General features: G+C 43.5%; 1 protein-coding gene and 1 long non-coding RNA gene across 6 annotated transcripts in view; one reads left to right on the top strand and one right to left on the bottom strand.

The window, feature by feature from the left end:
• Nucleotides 1–6,340: 6,340 nt before the first annotated feature.
• Nucleotides 6,341–17,800, bottom strand: part of NEK11 (NIMA related kinase 11) — an 82,386-nt gene continuing 70,926 nt past the window's right edge. For 4 of the 5 annotated variants that reach the window (XM_083468212.1, XM_083468211.1, XM_083468210.1 and 1 more), the window contains exons 15-16: nt 13,069–13,165; nt 6,341–7,635 (exon numbers count right to left, since the gene is read on the bottom strand). In XM_083468212.1, the coding sequence (XP_083324338.1) occupies nt 7,434–7,635; nt 13,069–13,165 (299 nt within the window). In that variant the 3' untranslated portion in view covers nt 6,341–7,433. The remainder of the gene's footprint in view (nt 7,636–13,068; nt 13,166–17,800) is intronic. The other variant, XM_083468214.1, reaches the window with a different exon arrangement.
• Nucleotides 8,575–17,800, top strand: part of LOC310690020 — a 31,621-nt gene continuing 22,395 nt past the window's right edge. Inside the window, exons 1-2 of the long non-coding RNA XR_014517792.1 lie at nt 8,575–8,640; nt 13,490–14,053. This is a non-coding gene — a long non-coding RNA (uncharacterized lncRNA). The remainder of the gene's footprint in view (nt 8,641–13,489; nt 14,054–17,800) is intronic.

The raw sequence follows: 17,800 nt of genomic DNA, 5'->3' as shown, positions 1-17,800 counted from the left end.
AAGCGCAAGAATATTGTGTGAACGCCCCTATAGCTGGATTTGAACAGAGTGCCTTTTACCGAAAGAAATATGGTGATGACCTTTCCTAGCCTTAAATACTCCATTTCCCAGCATGCCAAATGTCACTGCCGATTAGAACAGGTGGCTTTCAGAAGCCGCAGTTCCAAGAGAAGAGGCTCAAAAATATTACCTTTCTGCATCTCATAAAGCTGCAACTGGTCCAATGATGGATTTGAGCAATTTCTCAACTTCCATTCCCTTCTATAAATATGTTAGTAGAATAGCAGCAATCTCTGCATGTTCTCTTTCCCATATCGACCTGTTTATGGGCAAAAGGGCCAGTGAAATACACGACTGTGCAAGCACCCTGTTAGTAACATCTCTCTCGTATTTAGTTTGGTCCGTGGGAAATAGGCAGAAATGTTGCTCCGTAAATCTCCATTAGTTCACACACAAACGACCGCTTTCTCATTTGTACTGAAAATCTTACAGCAAAGTGGTAAAATTGGTGAATGAATCTATCAAGAAAAATACCCTCAATACTTAGGTGATTATTGTCGAATAGAAGGTTATGCATTTGGGTCAAGAAAGACAGCACTGCTGGACTTTAATTCTCTCTCTTCTATGTATGTCATGAGGGTCTACCCTGAGGTTCATTTTCTTGAAGCTTGGAAATGGATCAGACCAAAGGCCTACCTAGTCCAACGTCCTTCTCCCATGGTGGCCAACCGAATGCCCATCGGAAGCCAACGAACAGGACACAAGCAGATTAGCACTATTCCACTCATATTCCTCAACAACCAGTCTGAGATACTCATGGGCATAGCCAAGAGGGGGGCAGCTGCCCCCCAAATCAAGTAAATCAATAAATGTATTTAACTGAATATTTAACTGAGGTTCTGCACACCCAACATAAAGCCTGCCCCCCATAAATCCTGGCTACACCCATGGAGATAAGGGAGGTAATATAGAAGTTAGGACGAGCAACCATTGATAATCTTAGCTTCCAGGAATAACACCCTATTAAGACACCCAAGCTTGTGGCCATCATTATAGGCTGTGGTAGCAAATTCTATAGTGTAACTATGAACTGTGTTCCTCCCTTTTGTCTGTTCTGAATCCCCCACCATTCAGTTTTACTGGCTAAACCCTGGTTCTATTATTATGAGAGAAAGAGATGCACCACATCAAGGGAAATTGCTTGGCAAAGATTAAGGATTCAAAAATATGTATGCTAGAATAAATTCACGCTAAAATGCTGTTGAATTTTCATGAGGAGCTTTTTGCTGTGGAAATTCGCAAAAGTGAACTAAACTTAAGATTGTGAAATTAGAAACTGAAATTGCCAAATCCACTCATCCTTAGCCATGAGGCAGTATTAATTGGACTATCAAAGATGCCCCATTGTCCATTGTCCACTCAAAATTCGCCTCTCTTTTTCCATGTAATGTGTCCTTCAATTTTAATTAATTTAAGAAACCCTGCTCTTAAAGGGCAGCCTCAACCTACAAAACTTTCATAACTAAATACATACTATCAGAAAGGAAATTCAATCACATAAAACGCAGGGGGCAGGGCCTTTTTGCTAATGGCACCTGAGTTGTGGAATGAAGGAGTCATCAGGAGATTTGCCCTTGTTGGCAGACAAAGACCACTTCCTTTCCCAAGCCTTTGGTGTAGAATAAAAGGATCAGGAAAATATGCTTGTGAGGTCCTTATCTCTTGTGATGCTCATTTTAGATTTTGGACCTGGCTGTTTTTAGCCTCTGGTGCTTTAAAACGCTTTTTCACATTGTACTTTTGATTCAGTATTTGTAAGCCACGCTGGGAATTCGTCTGAAGGGCAGGATATGAATTCTTAAACAAAGTAAATAAAATCAGTAATTCCATGGATTATCCTTGGCTCCCTGCAGAACTTTCTTGACCTTCGTCTCCCTTTGAGTTCAGATCCACATTGTGCTCACAATGTGTGAGCAACAAGCAAAGCAGACCATCTCTACAGAGAGAAAGTCAGAAGGACTCTGAATCTCACACATGAGGAAAGGAGGCCTGGCTTTTCTGTCCTGTCCATTTTTCCTTCTGTCCTCATTTCCCCTTCAGTTTGGGAGGAGGCGAAGCAGGAAAAAGTAGCCATTAAAAGGAGAGATAAACAGGGATTTGCTATGGGGTGGGTCCAGAGTAGAATAGTTAGTTTGCAAAAGGGATTGAGAATCAGCAGAGTCTTCCCCCTACAGTAGGGGTGGCAAATCTTTGGTACTCTGGATGTTACTAGAATACACCTCCCATCATCAGTGACTACAGTCCATAACAGCTGGACCTGATGAGAGTTGGTGCCCAACATCTGGAGAGCCACAGTTTAGACACCCCTGTACTAGAAGAAAGATGGTGCATTTTCATATTCCCTCTGCAGCCTGCCATGCCAGAAGTCAGGGGCATAAGTGTGGGGGAGCACGGAGGCAGTTGCCCCGGGTGCACAATTTTGAGGGGGACACAACCAGGAGCCCCAGTGCAGGTAGGCAAGGGAGTGGAATTTGCAGTGACACGTGCAACCTGTCAGACCACTGCAGATTGGCTGCTCCAATGGCATTGGGGGTGAGGGATGGGCTGGCACCGTGGGCTCCCTTTACCCTCTGTGTCCGCTCCCCCACCGCCCTGGGCACTGGTAACCCACTCTATGCCACTGCCACAAGCAGCTGCAGGGAGCAAGGTAAAGGTAAAGGGACCCCTGACCATTAGGTTCAGTCGTGACCGACTCTGGGGTTGCGGCACTCATCTCGCTTTATTGGCCAAGGGACCCGCATACAGCTTCCGGGTCATGTGGCCAGCATGACTAAGCCGCTTCTGGCGAACCAGAGCAGCACACGGAAACACCGTTTACCTTCCCCTGGAGTGGTACCTATTTATCTACTTGAACTTTGATGTGCTTTCGAACTGCTAGGTTGGCAGGAACAGGGACCGAGCAACCAGAGCTCACCCCGTCGCGGGGATTTGAACCACCGACCTTCTGATCGGCAAGTCCTAGGCTCTGTGGTTTAACCCACAGCGCCACCCGCGGCAGGGAGCAAGAGGAATGAGCAAAACATGTCTCTATCCACTTCCTCCTGTGAGAGCCTGAAATGAGCAGCACCCTGCTCTTGGGAACTCTGGGTTCAAGACAGGAGATGAAAGGCAGCCTGTGGTTTGTCTTGCTTTGTGTGTACAATTGCATCTCCCTCCAGCATTCTCTGCCTGTGAGCAGGGAAGGCTACAGTATTCTCAACGGGCAGAGTCAGGTTGCTCTGATATGATGAGCGTCAGTGAAGGAGGTGGAATAAATACTTCACTCCACAACTGGATCCCTATTTATTTTGCCGATTGTTTTAACACACACTTAAAAAAAACTATAACAAAATAAACTTGGGAATCAAACGCAGAAAAGAGCAGGAGAAAGGCAGCATTAAATCTGTAGAAGGCTAAGAGGTGAGAGGAAAGTGAAGGGAAATGCACTCAGATCCGGTCACAAGTGAAGGTTTAATATCAGCTGAAAATTGGTTTTGCAGAACATTAGACAGTGTCGTCCTTGGTTTTCCCCCCACAAATGCAATTTGGCATGTGTTCCAGTTGAAAATGCAGGCACTGGCATTGCAGTTGGGTGGCATTCTTGCAATTACGATAGTAGCTGACTTTTTTTTTTTTGCAATTGGGGAAAGTAATGGGGAAATATGCTTGAAAGTGTGGGATAACCGAATGATTAGTGGGAAGATGCATAAACACTGCACAAGCAAATCCGGATGAATACAGCTCATTGCTGTATCACCTCCCCACAAACAGATTGGAATGAATGCTCAGTAAGGACCTGGATATAGTACAACCTTCACATAAGCATATCAGGATGAATGCTCAGCAAAGAGCTTGTCTGGAAGAGCCCCATGACAGGCAAACCTTCGAGGATTTCTATTTCACTCACTGCACATGATTCCTCACAATCTGCTGCCCTGATTTACACGGCCCCTTTGCTCCATAGCCAAGTGTCCCAGCTCTTGCAAATAATTGGGTGCTAATGTGCTCATTACATATGGAAGTGAGAGCTGGACCATAAAGAAGGCCGAAGAATTGATGCTTTTGAATTCTGGTGCTGGAGGAGACTCTTGAGAGTCCCATGGACTGTAAGAAGATCCAACCTATCCATTCTGAAGGAAATCAGCCCTGAGTGCTCACTGGAAGGACAGATCCTGAAGCTGAGGCTCCAATAATTTGGCCACCTCATGAGAAGACTCCCTGGAAAAGACCCTGATGTTGGGAAAGATGGAGGGCACAAGGAGAAGGGGACGGCAGAGGACGAGATGGTTGGACAGTGTTCTTGAAGCTACAAACATGAGCCTGACCAAACTGCGGGAGGCGGTGGAAGACAGGAGTGCCTGGTGTGCTCTGGTCCATGGGGTCACGATGAGTCGGACACAACTAAACAACTAAACAACAACAATGTGCTCATTGGCATATCAGGCAAACCAGAAGTTTTCACTCTTTCCAGAGCTTGGTGCTCAGCCTTCTGTGTCTCAGTTAGGCCATACCTTGCAGCTCCTACAAGAGATTTCCACTTTTACCTTCTCCAGCAGCTTTGCTTTCTTTCTTCCAAGCAGAGAAGCAACACTCCGACACTCTATTCAACTTAGCAGTGTTCACAGTGGATTCTAAAATGCTTCACATTTAAATTCTTCACATTTAAAATTCTTGCTTCACATAAAATGGGGTCTCTCCTTCACTAGATACCTCCCATGTGGCCAATGTGAGCCAATCACATGAGATCTACTACAGAACTCTCTAGAATTCAGTTACCAACCAATCAAATTTAAACATACAATACAGTGGTACCTTGGTTCTAAAAATGCCTTGGTACTCAAACAACTTGGAACCCAAACACTGCAAACCCAGAAGTGTGGCAGTTTTGCAAACTTTTTCAGAAGTCAAACATGCTCCACTTTGAGTGTTATGCTTCTGATTTGAGTGTTACGCTTCTGTTTTGAGTGCCACCCTTCCGTTTTGAGTGTTACACTGAGGTCTGTCTGTTTTTGCCATTTATTTTGCGTTTTTGTTTTAGCGGCTCTTTTTTGTTTTTGTGCCTGTGTGGAACCCAGTTCATCTACTGATTGATTGATACATTGTTTATGGCTTTCATTTTATGGATCAGTGGTCTTGTTAGATAGTAAAATTCATGTTAAATTGCTGTTTTAGGAGTTGTTTTTAAAAGTCTGGAATGGAGTAATCCATTTTGCGTTACTTTCTATGGGAAAGCGCGCCTTGGTTTTGGAACGGACTTCCAGAACAGATTAAGTTTGAGAACCAAGATACCACTGTAATGGATGCAAGCATTTGCAATTTCAGTGAATTAAAACACTATACTTAACAGGGCACCTTAGCAGCCCCTGCTGCCCAGGGAGATGATCTGCTGTTGAAGCAACTGGGGAATTGGCATGTCCAGAACACTGCTTGCTTGCCTGCGGCAGTGTATGTGGGTTGTAAATCAGAGCAATAGATTATGAAGGGATCAGATGCTGCGAGCTTTGGGTGTCTTGGAAACATACACATGAAATAAAATTTGCCAAAGTTGCTTGGATCTTGCTTGCTCGGTCTCTTTCATAAAAAAAAGTACATAAAAAAACTTTTGAGTTTATCTGCAGAGTGGGTAGCCTCAACATGTAAAGGTTACAGTTAATGGATTTTTGAGGCCAATTGCTCCAGGGAGTCTTGTTCACCCAACGGTTGTTCTTTGCAGGTTTATATTGCCAAAGCCCCAGGGGTTGGGGACTCTTAATAGTGTGATATTAAACCATCCTCTAATACGGTCTTTGCGATGCTCAGAACCTACGATGAACTGGTAACAGCCAACTCAGCAGATGAGGCTGTATCACTTGGCCCCCAAAGCACAGGAAACCTTAAGAGGGTGCTGACCGCAAAGCAAAGTGAAAAATTGCAAAATTTGCATAAAGTGGAGCCGAGACAAAATCCTATCACTTTGCATGGTTTCCTTCGTTATTCACGTTTTTTTGGGTGGCAGCAATCATTTCCTTCCAATGCTCAGGGAAGGCACTAGGTGTGGGGCAGTGTGGTGGGCAGGCTGCCAGTGCAGTTGCTGCTGCTCCTGACCTTTGTATTTGCAGCACACACACACACACACACACACACACACCATTTTTGGGGGGGGGGGGTATGGGAGCTGTGCTACTATCACTGTTAATGCTGAGCCCCAGAGAAACTGTTAGAAAATTTCTTCTTGCCCAGAGGAATTGGGTGAAATGGTCCTCCTGATTTCTGTGCTTGCAAATAAAGTAGGGAATTTTAAGAGGCCAGATGGAAACAGCTGTGGCATAAACAGAAACACCATGGAATTTTATTTTTATTTATTTAATTTGCAAGGGTGCCGTTTGCAAAATGGGAAGAGAAAGGCTGGCGTTAGGACTTTTAGATAAAGCATGGTCACAGATCACTGATATGAACAGAAAAAAAGCATGATATTTACAGGTTAATATTTTACAAAGCAATTCATTTATGAGGGCAAAAGCACACCCGCAATGCGTGTTCTGCAAATATTTTAACCCCGCCCCCTTTTTTCTTTACATCTTTTGTAGGGTTTGTTTCGTCACGGAGGTGTTGCGGGGAGAAGGTGGAATTCAGCCCTGGCACACATTCAGGCAACCTTCACCATCCCTCTTCCCAACATCTGGTACGTAGGCAGAAGAAGCTGGCATCAGGCTGCGTCAGCCATACTTCATTATATTCCCTTTGTAGTACCAACTGATTGTAAGGAAGAAGATCTAATTTTGAAACAGACAAAAATGCTGCAGTCGACTGAAGAAGCAAACAGCAGAAAACTGGTGCAAAAAGAGGCAAACTTTTGGGGGGATTTTAGAAACCTTTCCCACCTTTGTCACACTGAAAACGTTTGCTGGAGACCATCTGCTTCAGCCCCGACATTGATTTTAAAAATTTCTTACAAAGTTCCTTCTTTGCATGGTAGAAGTAAATCAAAGTGAAGTGTTTTCTTTTCCCTTCATCCCATATTATCCCTGCACCTCACATCTCATGCATTTCCTTGCATATCATTTTGAAACGTGGCTGAAATGCAGGTTTTGAACACCCCCATTTCTCCCAATGGAGTACTCAAGTATGCACGCATGTGATCGGAAACCGTAATCCAGCAATTTTTGAGGCAATGATTATTGAGCTCTAAGTGTCAATACTGCTGTAGGAATCAATCAAAGATCTCCTGATTTTACCTGGAGATGGTAAGAGTACTATTTGTCTCAATTAAGAAGATAGCAAAATGGCATACATTAATTCCTGTCAGTGTCTCCATGCTACTCACTGCCCTCACCCTATGGCATGATGCCTGCTTCCATCTGAACAGTGCTCCATTTATTGATTTCTGATGATCCAAGTAAAACCATTCTTCTATGTCACACGGAGGCATCTTCAGAAGCCTTCAGCTGGTCTTCAAAATAGAGGAGTTGATCTACTTCAAAACAGTCACTTGCCCGAGACACCATTTTTTCCAGGTGTTCTCTGATTTCATTTTCACTTGCATTCTGCTTTCTTGCTCGTTGCAGGAATTCATAAACTTTTTCAAAGGTTTCTGTTCCCAGTTTCTGAATGGCTGACCTGTCAACAGAAAACGAACGCCAGCAAGTGAGCTGGATTATAAATAACGTATAGAAGTCCATCATTTACTATAATTGGACACATATTGTATCTGGCAACTTTCTATAGCACTTTAACAAAATGGGGTGTGTGTGTGTGTGGAATACTAATGCATGCATCACAACACACACACAACATATACGGAGAAAATATTGACATCTGATTCAGTAAGATACTTTTATCACAACACCAGCTTCTACATGCATATTTACAGCCTCTGGATTATATAAAAAGGCACTGAACAATTTTCATGGAGTAAGTAGATAGCACAGCCATGCTTCATAAATCATCCTTTAGACGCTTACCAAAAGAGAGGAAGACTGTAGTTCGCCACAAAGTGGAAATGGCATTTGTCTTCTGAAAATAGAATCTCCTCTCTTTTAAAATCTAATACAATGGTATCTCGGTTTAAGAACAGCCCTGCTTACAAGCGATACAGTTTACGAACTCTGCAAAATCGGAAGTAGTGAACTTTACCTCAGTCGACAAACGGAAACTGAACGGTGGAAGGGCACTGGCAGTGGGAGGCCTCATTAGGGAAAGCGCGCCTCAGTTTAAAAACGGATTTGGTTGAAGAACGGACTTCAGGAATGGATTAATTTCGAAAACCAAGGTACTACTGTATATGCATGCTTCATTAATGAAAATTATACTTGTGCTGTCCTAATAGGACAGAGGGTTTTAGCCAAAGAGAGCGAGACCCCCACCTCAATTCAGTGTACAGAAAGCAAAAAGATAACACTTCAGTGACCAAATCTAGTACCAGTACTTGGCACCCTCAGGCTAGAAGGCCCAAGAACCCTAGTGGGTTCCACCATGCTTACATAAGCCCTATTACAGTGGAACCTCGACTTACATCCGTCTCTTCTCACAGACGTTGCAAGTTGCGGCCATGGCAAACACAACGGCGCCTCTACTAGCGTCCGGTTTCACCCATTGGATGGGCCTCCAGAACAGATTATGATCGTAAGTAGAGGTTGTACTGTAATTTAATTTTCAAAAAAATCGGGGCCAGGTTCTGAGAGGAAAATTGTGTCACGTGGCTGGAGCCACTGCCATGCTACGTCTCCCAAAATATTTGTGGGCATTACCCTGCAACAACACTATGTTGAGAATCAGAGGCAACGTGGACAAAGATGGCTGCACTTCCAGCCTCATGGCACAAATTGGTCCTCTCAGCTCAGGGTAGTGCTATGAGAAGCTGCCAGTGCTGTTGATCCTCTGAGGAAGGGTGGTATATAAACTTTATTATTAATAATAACAATAATACCACCCCTCCACTGGCTGATCGTGGATTGTGTGCCCCACAGCCCCCCAAAGGCGAGGCACCCCTTGTATATAGTGTGTATAAGGCATTTGCTCTTTTCTGACACCTGCAACATAAATGCCTAGCTAATTTTTAAGAACAGAACAAGGGGAAGGCAAAGAAGACTGCTCCCTCTTCTGAAGCTTACACACACACACTCCAAACCCCATTCCTGAAAAATATATGTTTAGAAGTATAATTTTCTGCCAAGGATAAAAAGATTTGCTGTCAAATCAATTACATATTACAGTGGAATAATAATGCAGAACACCAGAATAATAGCCTGAGGTTGAAAAGACGCTTATATGTTTGATAGACAGCAATGATGACCGTTTTTCTGTGCCATCAGAAGAAACATGAATTAGTGTGTTGAAATAAACTGTGGATTGTTCTGCTGTGATTCCCACTTCAGCCATGGAGTAAAGTTGATTTGACACCCCCCCCCCAGTTCCTAATGGCAGGTCTCTATTCCACCCAACCCCGCTTGTTCCTGATGTAGTTGCGTTATTTTCATGTTGCGAACGGGCCTCTGGAACGGATCCCGTTCGCAACCAGAGGTACCACTGTATTGAGTTTTGGAATCAAATTACAGATGTGAAAGGTTTGGCCATAGGCATTGAGGTAAGTGATTTCTAAGGGTGAAGCCAGCAGCAGTAGGGTGGGAGGACATCCTGTGACCTACGTCAAATTGGGGCATCCCCCAAGCAGTCCCTGTTGGAGGAGTGCTATGCCCCTAGCCCCCCTCTGGGCACTCAAGCACCACTACTGGTCAGTTGGCACCGCGCCCAGGTAACGCCCCCTGGATTCCTGCTGCCGTTGGCCAATTTTGTGGAAGGATTATGATCTGGCCAGTAATAGGCCAGTTTGCAGGAAGACACCATGCCTGCCCACAAAGCTGCTTGCCCGAAGAGGGCAAACAGACATAAGTTACACTATGAAATTTGCTGATAGAAAGAGAACATACATAAAAGTGATTTATTTGAATGTGGTTATTGGAAAGATTTTATGCCCAAGAACTGGTTAGGGGGGTTTTCACTGAAATCAATAGTAAAACAACCTTTGGGCTCAACAGGAGCACATTGAAGCTATTTAGAAAGTCTCAACATTATTCTAAGCACTCACATGGACTATGTACCGCTTTGCTACGGAAAGGTAGACTTTTTCTTAGCTAGCTGTCAGCTAATCTTAAAGATCATGCCGTGCTCAATCAATTACTTCAACATGACCTTTCTTTCTGAATTTTTAAGAGACATGGGCATTTGATGCCAACGCCATTGGCCTAAGGGTCTTAAATACATAATCCTTCTGGATCTCAAGCAATAAGAAACATGGCCATTCATGGTGGACGAACAAAAATATCACAAAATGCCTTTCTTTTGCAGCTTCTGAAAGACAATTTTACTTAGACTCAGCAGGTAATGATGATGCCTTGTGCCTGATCCTGGTGCGCTGCTGAGTGGAAGACACTGGGAACTGAACGAGAAGCAGTCACTGCTGTGCTGCAAAATTTTAATTTACTTACATTTTGGTCCATGAAAGCTTTTCCATTGTACCCATCTACATGTTCTTGAATATTTAAACTGCACTATACAGTTCACTGCCATTAAACTCTGAGCTTATTGCATGTATTCTTAGATTTCTTTGCAAAAAGAACACGAGATGCCATGTATTTAGAGTCATTTTCCTCCCTTTCTTTTGATTCCATCACTGAAAGAGAGTGGTATAAATGCCTAAGCCGATTATGCATGCTTTGTTATTCTGTAGTCAGGCACACACAAGGGCCCAAATCACGAAGCCACAGATAAGTCCCAAGAATAAAGTTCAGCTCCCATTAATCAGCCAGGAGGCAGCCAACAGTAGTTTAGAGGACTCAGCTCATATTGCCTCCCAATGGCTATTGCGTGTCAAGGCCCCAAGCCCTCCCCCATTTGTTGAATAATAAAACACATGGACACCAGTATTTTAGGTTAATGTGCTAATTAAGACCACAACTTTATTGGTTACAGAATGTGAGTGGTATTGGCTTAGGCATTGGAATTGAATTGACTACAGTGGTACCTCTGGTTACATACTTAATTCGTTCCGGAGGTCCGTTCTTAACCTGAAGCTGTTCTTAACCTGAAGCACCACTTTAGCTAACGGGGCCTCCTGCTGCTGCTGCACTGCCGGAGCACGATTTCTGTTTTCATCCTGAAGCAAAGTTGTTAACCCGAGGTACTATTTCTGGGTTAGCGGAGTCTGTAACCTGAAGCGTATGTAACCTGAAGCGTATGTAACCTGATGTACCACTGTATATCTGACTCCTGCCCCCCCATGCAGGTAGTCCAGTAAGGGTTAACCACCAGTAGGGGAAGCAGAAACCAAGAGGGAAATCCCCTGGTGGCGCGGCTGCTTAGGTATGGTAAGCCACGCCCCCGGCCAACTGGATTGGTCAGCTGGGGGGCATGATGTGGCCGGGACTCCCCTATCACGCAGGGGCACTGCCACGCCCCTGCTGTGCACGGGGAGAGCGTGTGGCCTGCCCGCAACACCGCCCCACAGGAAAGTGGAGCGGCCTTAGGCCAATGGTTCTGAAAGGCTTTTAAATGTGGCTCACAGATTTAGAGAGAGAGTGAGTGTTATGTTGAACACAACCCTACTCTCCCCCACGATGTTGACGGCTGGGGGAGAGGGATTAGGATCTGCGTAGGTGCCTGGCCGAGAGCAGTCCCATTGGTGGGGAGGCTCTGCTGTGGCAGATGCCCCAGCTGTGGGCAAAAACTACTCTCACCAGCAGTAGCAAGCAGGAAGTTTGGGGTGGGACACTGGTAGCTTGGGATTGACTCCATAGCACTCCGCTTCTGCAAGAGATCCATCACTCTGCTTCTCCCCAACAGGACTGCTCTGCCTAGCTGCAATCCTATTCAGTGCCCTTTTCTAGAAAAAGAGAAAACGCTTTTCTAGAAAACTCACCTTGTTCTCTTTTAATAGCAATTGGTGCCCACCTGAGAGGTTCTGGAACCAGATTTGGTGAGTTCTGGCTGGGGGGGAAAAGCCCTGGTTCTATTCCCACTTACTTGGGGGAAATGTTAATTGAACTCAATGGAGCATACTTCTGAATAGACGTGTATAGAATAGCTGGTATTTAACTTAGCTGGTATTGCTAAGATATATAAGACTGAATTGGATAAGTGCTGGAGATGCAAAGAGGTGGAGGGAACGTTTTTTCATATGTGGTGGACTCGTAAAAGGTTAAAAGTATTTGGAAATGATCCATAATGAATTGAAAAAAATGTTTAAAAGTACTTTCCCCCAAAAAACCCAGAGTCCTTTCTGTTGGGTATAATTCAGACTGAAATTCCCAGGTGTCAAAAAAGGTTATTTATGTATGCTACTACTGTGGGCCATGTTTTGTTTGCCGAAAAATGGAAAATGAGCAAGGTCCCAACCAAAGAAGAATGACAGCTTAAGTTGACAGAATATGCACAACTTGCAGACATAACATACAGATTAAGAGAATAAGAAGAACATACGTTTAGAGAAGATTGGAAAACGTTTATTGAATATATGGGAAATAATTGTGTACAGCTGAAAACACTGGCAGCGTTAAGATAAATTCAACAGTGTAAATAAGTTTTGATGGATGCAATAATGGAATACTGAATGGTATAGGTTTGTAAAATATGCAGGGATCTGTAATATTTAAATGAACCATGGAAAGAGAAGAAGGGAAGTCATTGATATTTTAAGGATGTAAAATGAGTGTTTTAAATTACAAAACAGAAAATTAAATAAAAATTATATACAAAAGAAGGAGGATTGCACGCGGTCAAAAGAGAGAAGGCAACCTTAAAAGCAGTGTTTGGACATGGCTATGTAAAGCTGATTGATCAGATCTGCACCGAGATAATAACACAAAAGGATAAAATTACCAGTTTAGAGACAGGCAGAGACCGGCAAGATGATGTCTCACTTCAAAAGAAATGACAGACAATAAGAAAGAAAACATCCTCAAGTAATACGTGGTTGTAATCTTAATATTCTGGAATCAAAGTTGTTTTTTTTGTTATATGCATGCAAAAGCTAGCATCTCTAAAAAGGCAACTTACTCCCTCATGCTCCTCAGCTTGGTTGCAGCCGTGGTGCCGCTCAGCACTCCAGATCGTTCGGGTCCCAGCGGAGTCGCTCTGGTGACAGTCCCAGTGCCTACAGATCAATGCAGAGATGGAGAACCTCATTCACCTTGCTCCCCTCAGCATCACTACAGATCCATAGCACTATTCAAGGACAATCAAGAAAAGGCGAGCAATTCACCTTTGTCACAGGGAAGCGCTGCCTTGATTAAAGACGAATTAGCTTATTAAATACACATTAAGGCAACTTGGCTCAGCAGGGACAGCGACGGTTTCAGTATGATAGCGCATGCCAGATCTGTCTTGTAAAATACGTTTTTGTGGGGGGAACTCTTATAACGACAGGAGAAACTGCACAAAGAAGCAAATTTGGGTTTTTATTATTATTGTTTTTCAGTTTTTCAAATTTCATCAAATATTGAAAGCACAGCTGGAGAAGTAGCAGTCAGAGGATTTTTCTAGAAACTACAAAGATTGGTGAAGTTCCACTGGTGCATGAGGAGTGTGGGAAAAGCAGCTATGCTACAAGTAAACAAATACCTTTGACCAGTTAAAAGGTTAAATTTCATCTTCTCATCACAGACTACCTTTAAAGACATATGTGTATATGCTTAAGAGTCCAAATACGGATCAAAATCAGTCTTAAGCTACATGATGATGATGTTTTAGTCCACCATGGACATGATGTCTTAACTTAATGGCAAAATATAAAGAATATATATTTGCAGGATGTGTCGCTGTGATCTGCGTAGTCTGCACACTCTTATTCTAGCATTGGATTTTTATCCCTATAATACTTCAGATTCCTTTAACGTGAGATGTTATTAAAGGCATCCTTCTCAGCTTTTCTGGAAAGTTGGACTAAATAACCCATTTTTTTTATTAGGTTTTTGCCTTCGTGCTGGCTATTGGATCAACAAAACCTGTTCCTGATTGCAACATTATTGCCCTCTCCAGTAACGTATGTATCTTGCACAAATAATTTAGCTCAGTTTATAAAGTTAGAAACCAGCTCATTCATTGTTATGGAGCTTTACAGAGATGGGTTGCGAGTGAAGTCTTGGAACGGATTTCTACAAGCACCGTGATTAGTTTCTGCAGCTCTTCCTTAACCCCTGCCCCCTTTTTGTCATATTGTAGCATTATTTTATAAAGCATATGCATCAGAAATAGAGACTGTCACACATGTGCTCGCCTATTGTCAAGATGTAGAGAAAAGAATACACTCCACCACACAGCGGAAGCAGAAAGTGCAGAGAAAACATAGCACCTGAGCCTAGCATGCCACATCCTTTTGCATGTTGGACAGAGTTGCACATGTTTTGCTGTAACTGTTGGAATATATTAACAAACAGAAGGGTGCCTGGGCCACTTTTGCCATCTTGACAGTTAACTATAGCCTTGGCAAGAGTGCTGCTGGCTGCTGGTTTGCCCTTAAGTAGAAGTGACCTCTGGACAACAGGGAGAGACTGGATTCACTTTTCTCTTAGTGAAGGGGAAGGAAGTTTGAACTTCGAATCCCCGTGACGGGGTGAGCTCCCGTTGTTTGGCGGGAAGGTAAATGGAGTTTCCGTGCACTGCTCTGGTTTCGCCAGAAGCGGCTTAGTCATGCTGGCCACATGACCCGGAAGCTGTACGCCGGCTCCCTTGGCCAGTAAAGTGCTGCAGCCCCAGAGTCGTCCGTGGCTGGACCTAATGGTCAGGGGTCCCCTTACCTTTAACACTCTCCTACTGATTGCTCAAAACATGGAATCGCTAGACTTTACTTTCTGAATCAGGGACGTGGGTGGCGCTGTGGGTTAAACCACAGAGCTTAGGACTTGCCGATCAGAAGGTCGGTGGTTCAAATCCCAGTGACGGGGTGAGCTCCCGTTGCTCAGTCCCAGCTCCTGCCAACCTAGCAGTTCGAAAGCACGTCAAAGTGCAAGTATATAAATAGGTACCACTCCGATGGGAAGGTAAACGGCGTTTCCATGCACTGCTTTGGTTCGCCAGAAGTGACTTAGCCATGCTGGTCATATGACCCGGAAGCTATACGCTGGCTCCCTCGACCAATAAAGCAAGATGAGCGTCGCAACCCCAGAGTCGGCCACGACTGGACCTAATGGTCAGGGGTCCCTTTACCTTTACTTTCTGAGTCACTATTTGATGAAAACATACCAGGAGGGGAAGCATAGGGCTACCCAAGTATCTTGGACCTGGCTTAGTGCTTCCTATTGGCTTGGAGCTAGAGGAGCTTCACGTCTGTTTTCTGCTGGTTGGAATTCCTTATTGCAATGCACCCCAGTTGCTGTTGCAGCCTTTTTGCTGGAACATACATCCTAGGAGTGTGTGTTGTTGAATGACTGCTGTTTAGACATCCAAACTGGAGTCCCAGGTTTCCTGGGCGGAGGCAGGAGCCAGAACTCAATAAAAGAAGAATATCCCCTAGACACTGAACCTAGCCCCGGACATCGACCCAAGTGTTACAACTTTCTAACCACATGAGGCTGCTGTATTGCTGGTGTGTTAATACTGCTTTTATAGTAACTGCTGGCAGCTAAATCTGTGAGCTCTTTCCTGCATAGATTCAAAAGCTGATTCAACAGCAACATTTCTTCAGAAGTACACTTTGGGTAGCACAGATTTGTTCTCAAAGAACGCTGGGGACAACAAAACGTTTTTGATCAGCTCGAGATGTTTCATCAGCAAAATGAAGGCCAAAAATAGTTCTTGCTTAATACTGCAAAACTCTTTCCAATTCATGTAAATTTATACTCTCGTGGAGACATTATGTGACTATAAAATGGATCACCTTCATTGTGCATTGCCTCTGCGCTCTGCTTGCAAGATCACTTTTGAAAACGTTTGTATAGTAAAATTAGCGGGGACAAGATAAGCTTCTACACAAAGCATTACATCCCATTGTTACATAACTTGAGCACTGTAGAAGATACAAAAACAGTCACATTGGGCCATTCATTATAGCTACATTGCATCGTTTTGCAACTTGCAATCCATAAATGTTTAATGAACATTAGCATTCATTAATGTTAATGAACTGAACATTGATCTTTTTAAATTCCACCAACTGCTTTACGCACATGACACAAAACAGCGCAAGCACACCATTTAAGCCTCCCACACACCAAATGCAATGTTCCTTTTGTTTGAAGGCTGTTCTTATCAGCTAATACACGGATAAATCATAAATGAAGTGCGGGAGGGCGAGGATGGGGATTTAACACTAGAAAATCACTAGAAAATGCTAAACTTAAGCACCAGTCCAATGTCACAAACTGTCGTGTCAGAAAATAACTACATATTTAATATGTGTGATGGCTCACCATGTGTACAGGTTGCTGGCATATCAAAAATTTGTAGCCAAAAAAGGACTATGTTTGCGCTTTAATCGGAGGCTGTGATTCTCACTGGCAACTAGAATGCTTTAACTTTTACGTACAAAAGTCCAGAAGTTCTGGAAATGGTATTTTGAGAGAGAGATGCTGTCTGACCAATAATATGATATCTAAAGCAAGATAGGCTTTTTAACTATGTAGAAAGATCGTAATGTAAAAGCTTTAAAGTATTTTAGAGAAAGGATACAGATCTCCAGGAAGGAGCATTGATTGGTCTTGGCAATCCCCACTATGTCACAAACACATTGTTCAGTTAACAGAAAACAAGAGATCCCCGGATGTTACATTGGTATTGTTTATTTATATCCTGCCTATTCTCCAATGAGCTCTTCCCTCCCCTCCATTTTTTCCTCCTAACAACCCTGTGTGGTAGATCAGGCTGTGAGAGAGTGACTGGCCCAGTCACCCAGAGAGCTTCATAGCTAACCAAGAATTTGAACCTGGCTCACTCTTGTCCTAGTCTGACACTCCAACCCACGGTTAAATAACGTGATGTGCTCCAGGCGTTGAGTATACTCCAATAATCCCAGACTGTTGGCCAACAACATCTGGATCACACCACCAGGGCCGGTCTACCCATAGGGCAAGGCGAAGGAACTGCCTCAGGCAGCAGGATCTACAGGGGGCAGCAGTGCCTGATGTAGATCTTTCTTCCCTCCCTGCTTTGTTCCTGATTTAGATATTCACCCAGCCCTTCTTCCCTGGCAGGGAGAGGGATGCCATTTTGTGGTTTGCTTTAGGTGCCAAAATGTCTTGGGTCACTCCTGGACATGACAATAGCTACCCCTGTTCTAACTAGACTATGATCCAGTGTTCAGGGAGATACACTGGAACAAATATTTAACACATGGCTACCAAAAAACCACTCCAGTTTCTTCTGTTGGTATCACATCTTTTCTTGGCTCCTGATGATGCATTGTCTACATTGCAGGCCTAAAGCTATAATCTCTTATTTAATTAAGTTATATAATGAAGTGGACAATATACTCAGTTGGTGTTAAATGGCTACAAGCACCTTTTGCAGCTTTTTCATTTTGTATCTGACTGATTTAATTCCCATGGGACTGTATGCAAATTAGTGGCAAATTGGAAATGGACACATTTCTTTTTCATTATCCAAAAAAACCCCGCAAAACCAAATGAAAATAAAAGAAATTGGGATTTTCATAAAAATAAAAAGCAAATTAAACCAGCATACTTAATTATTAAAGTATTGGTTTATACACCCCTTAATTTCCAAGGTGGCTTCTCACTCAATTTACTTAGTTTGTTTATCTACTTGTTTAATATCTCCCTCTTGCCTACTTCCT

This window comes from Podarcis liolepis, assembly GCF_965112155.1.
Source record: "Podarcis liolepis genome assembly, chromosome: 12".
Lineage (NCBI taxonomy): Eukaryota > Metazoa > Chordata > Lepidosauria > Squamata > Lacertidae > Podarcis > Podarcis liolepis.
This window is presented reverse-complemented; position numbering and strand designations above follow the sequence as displayed.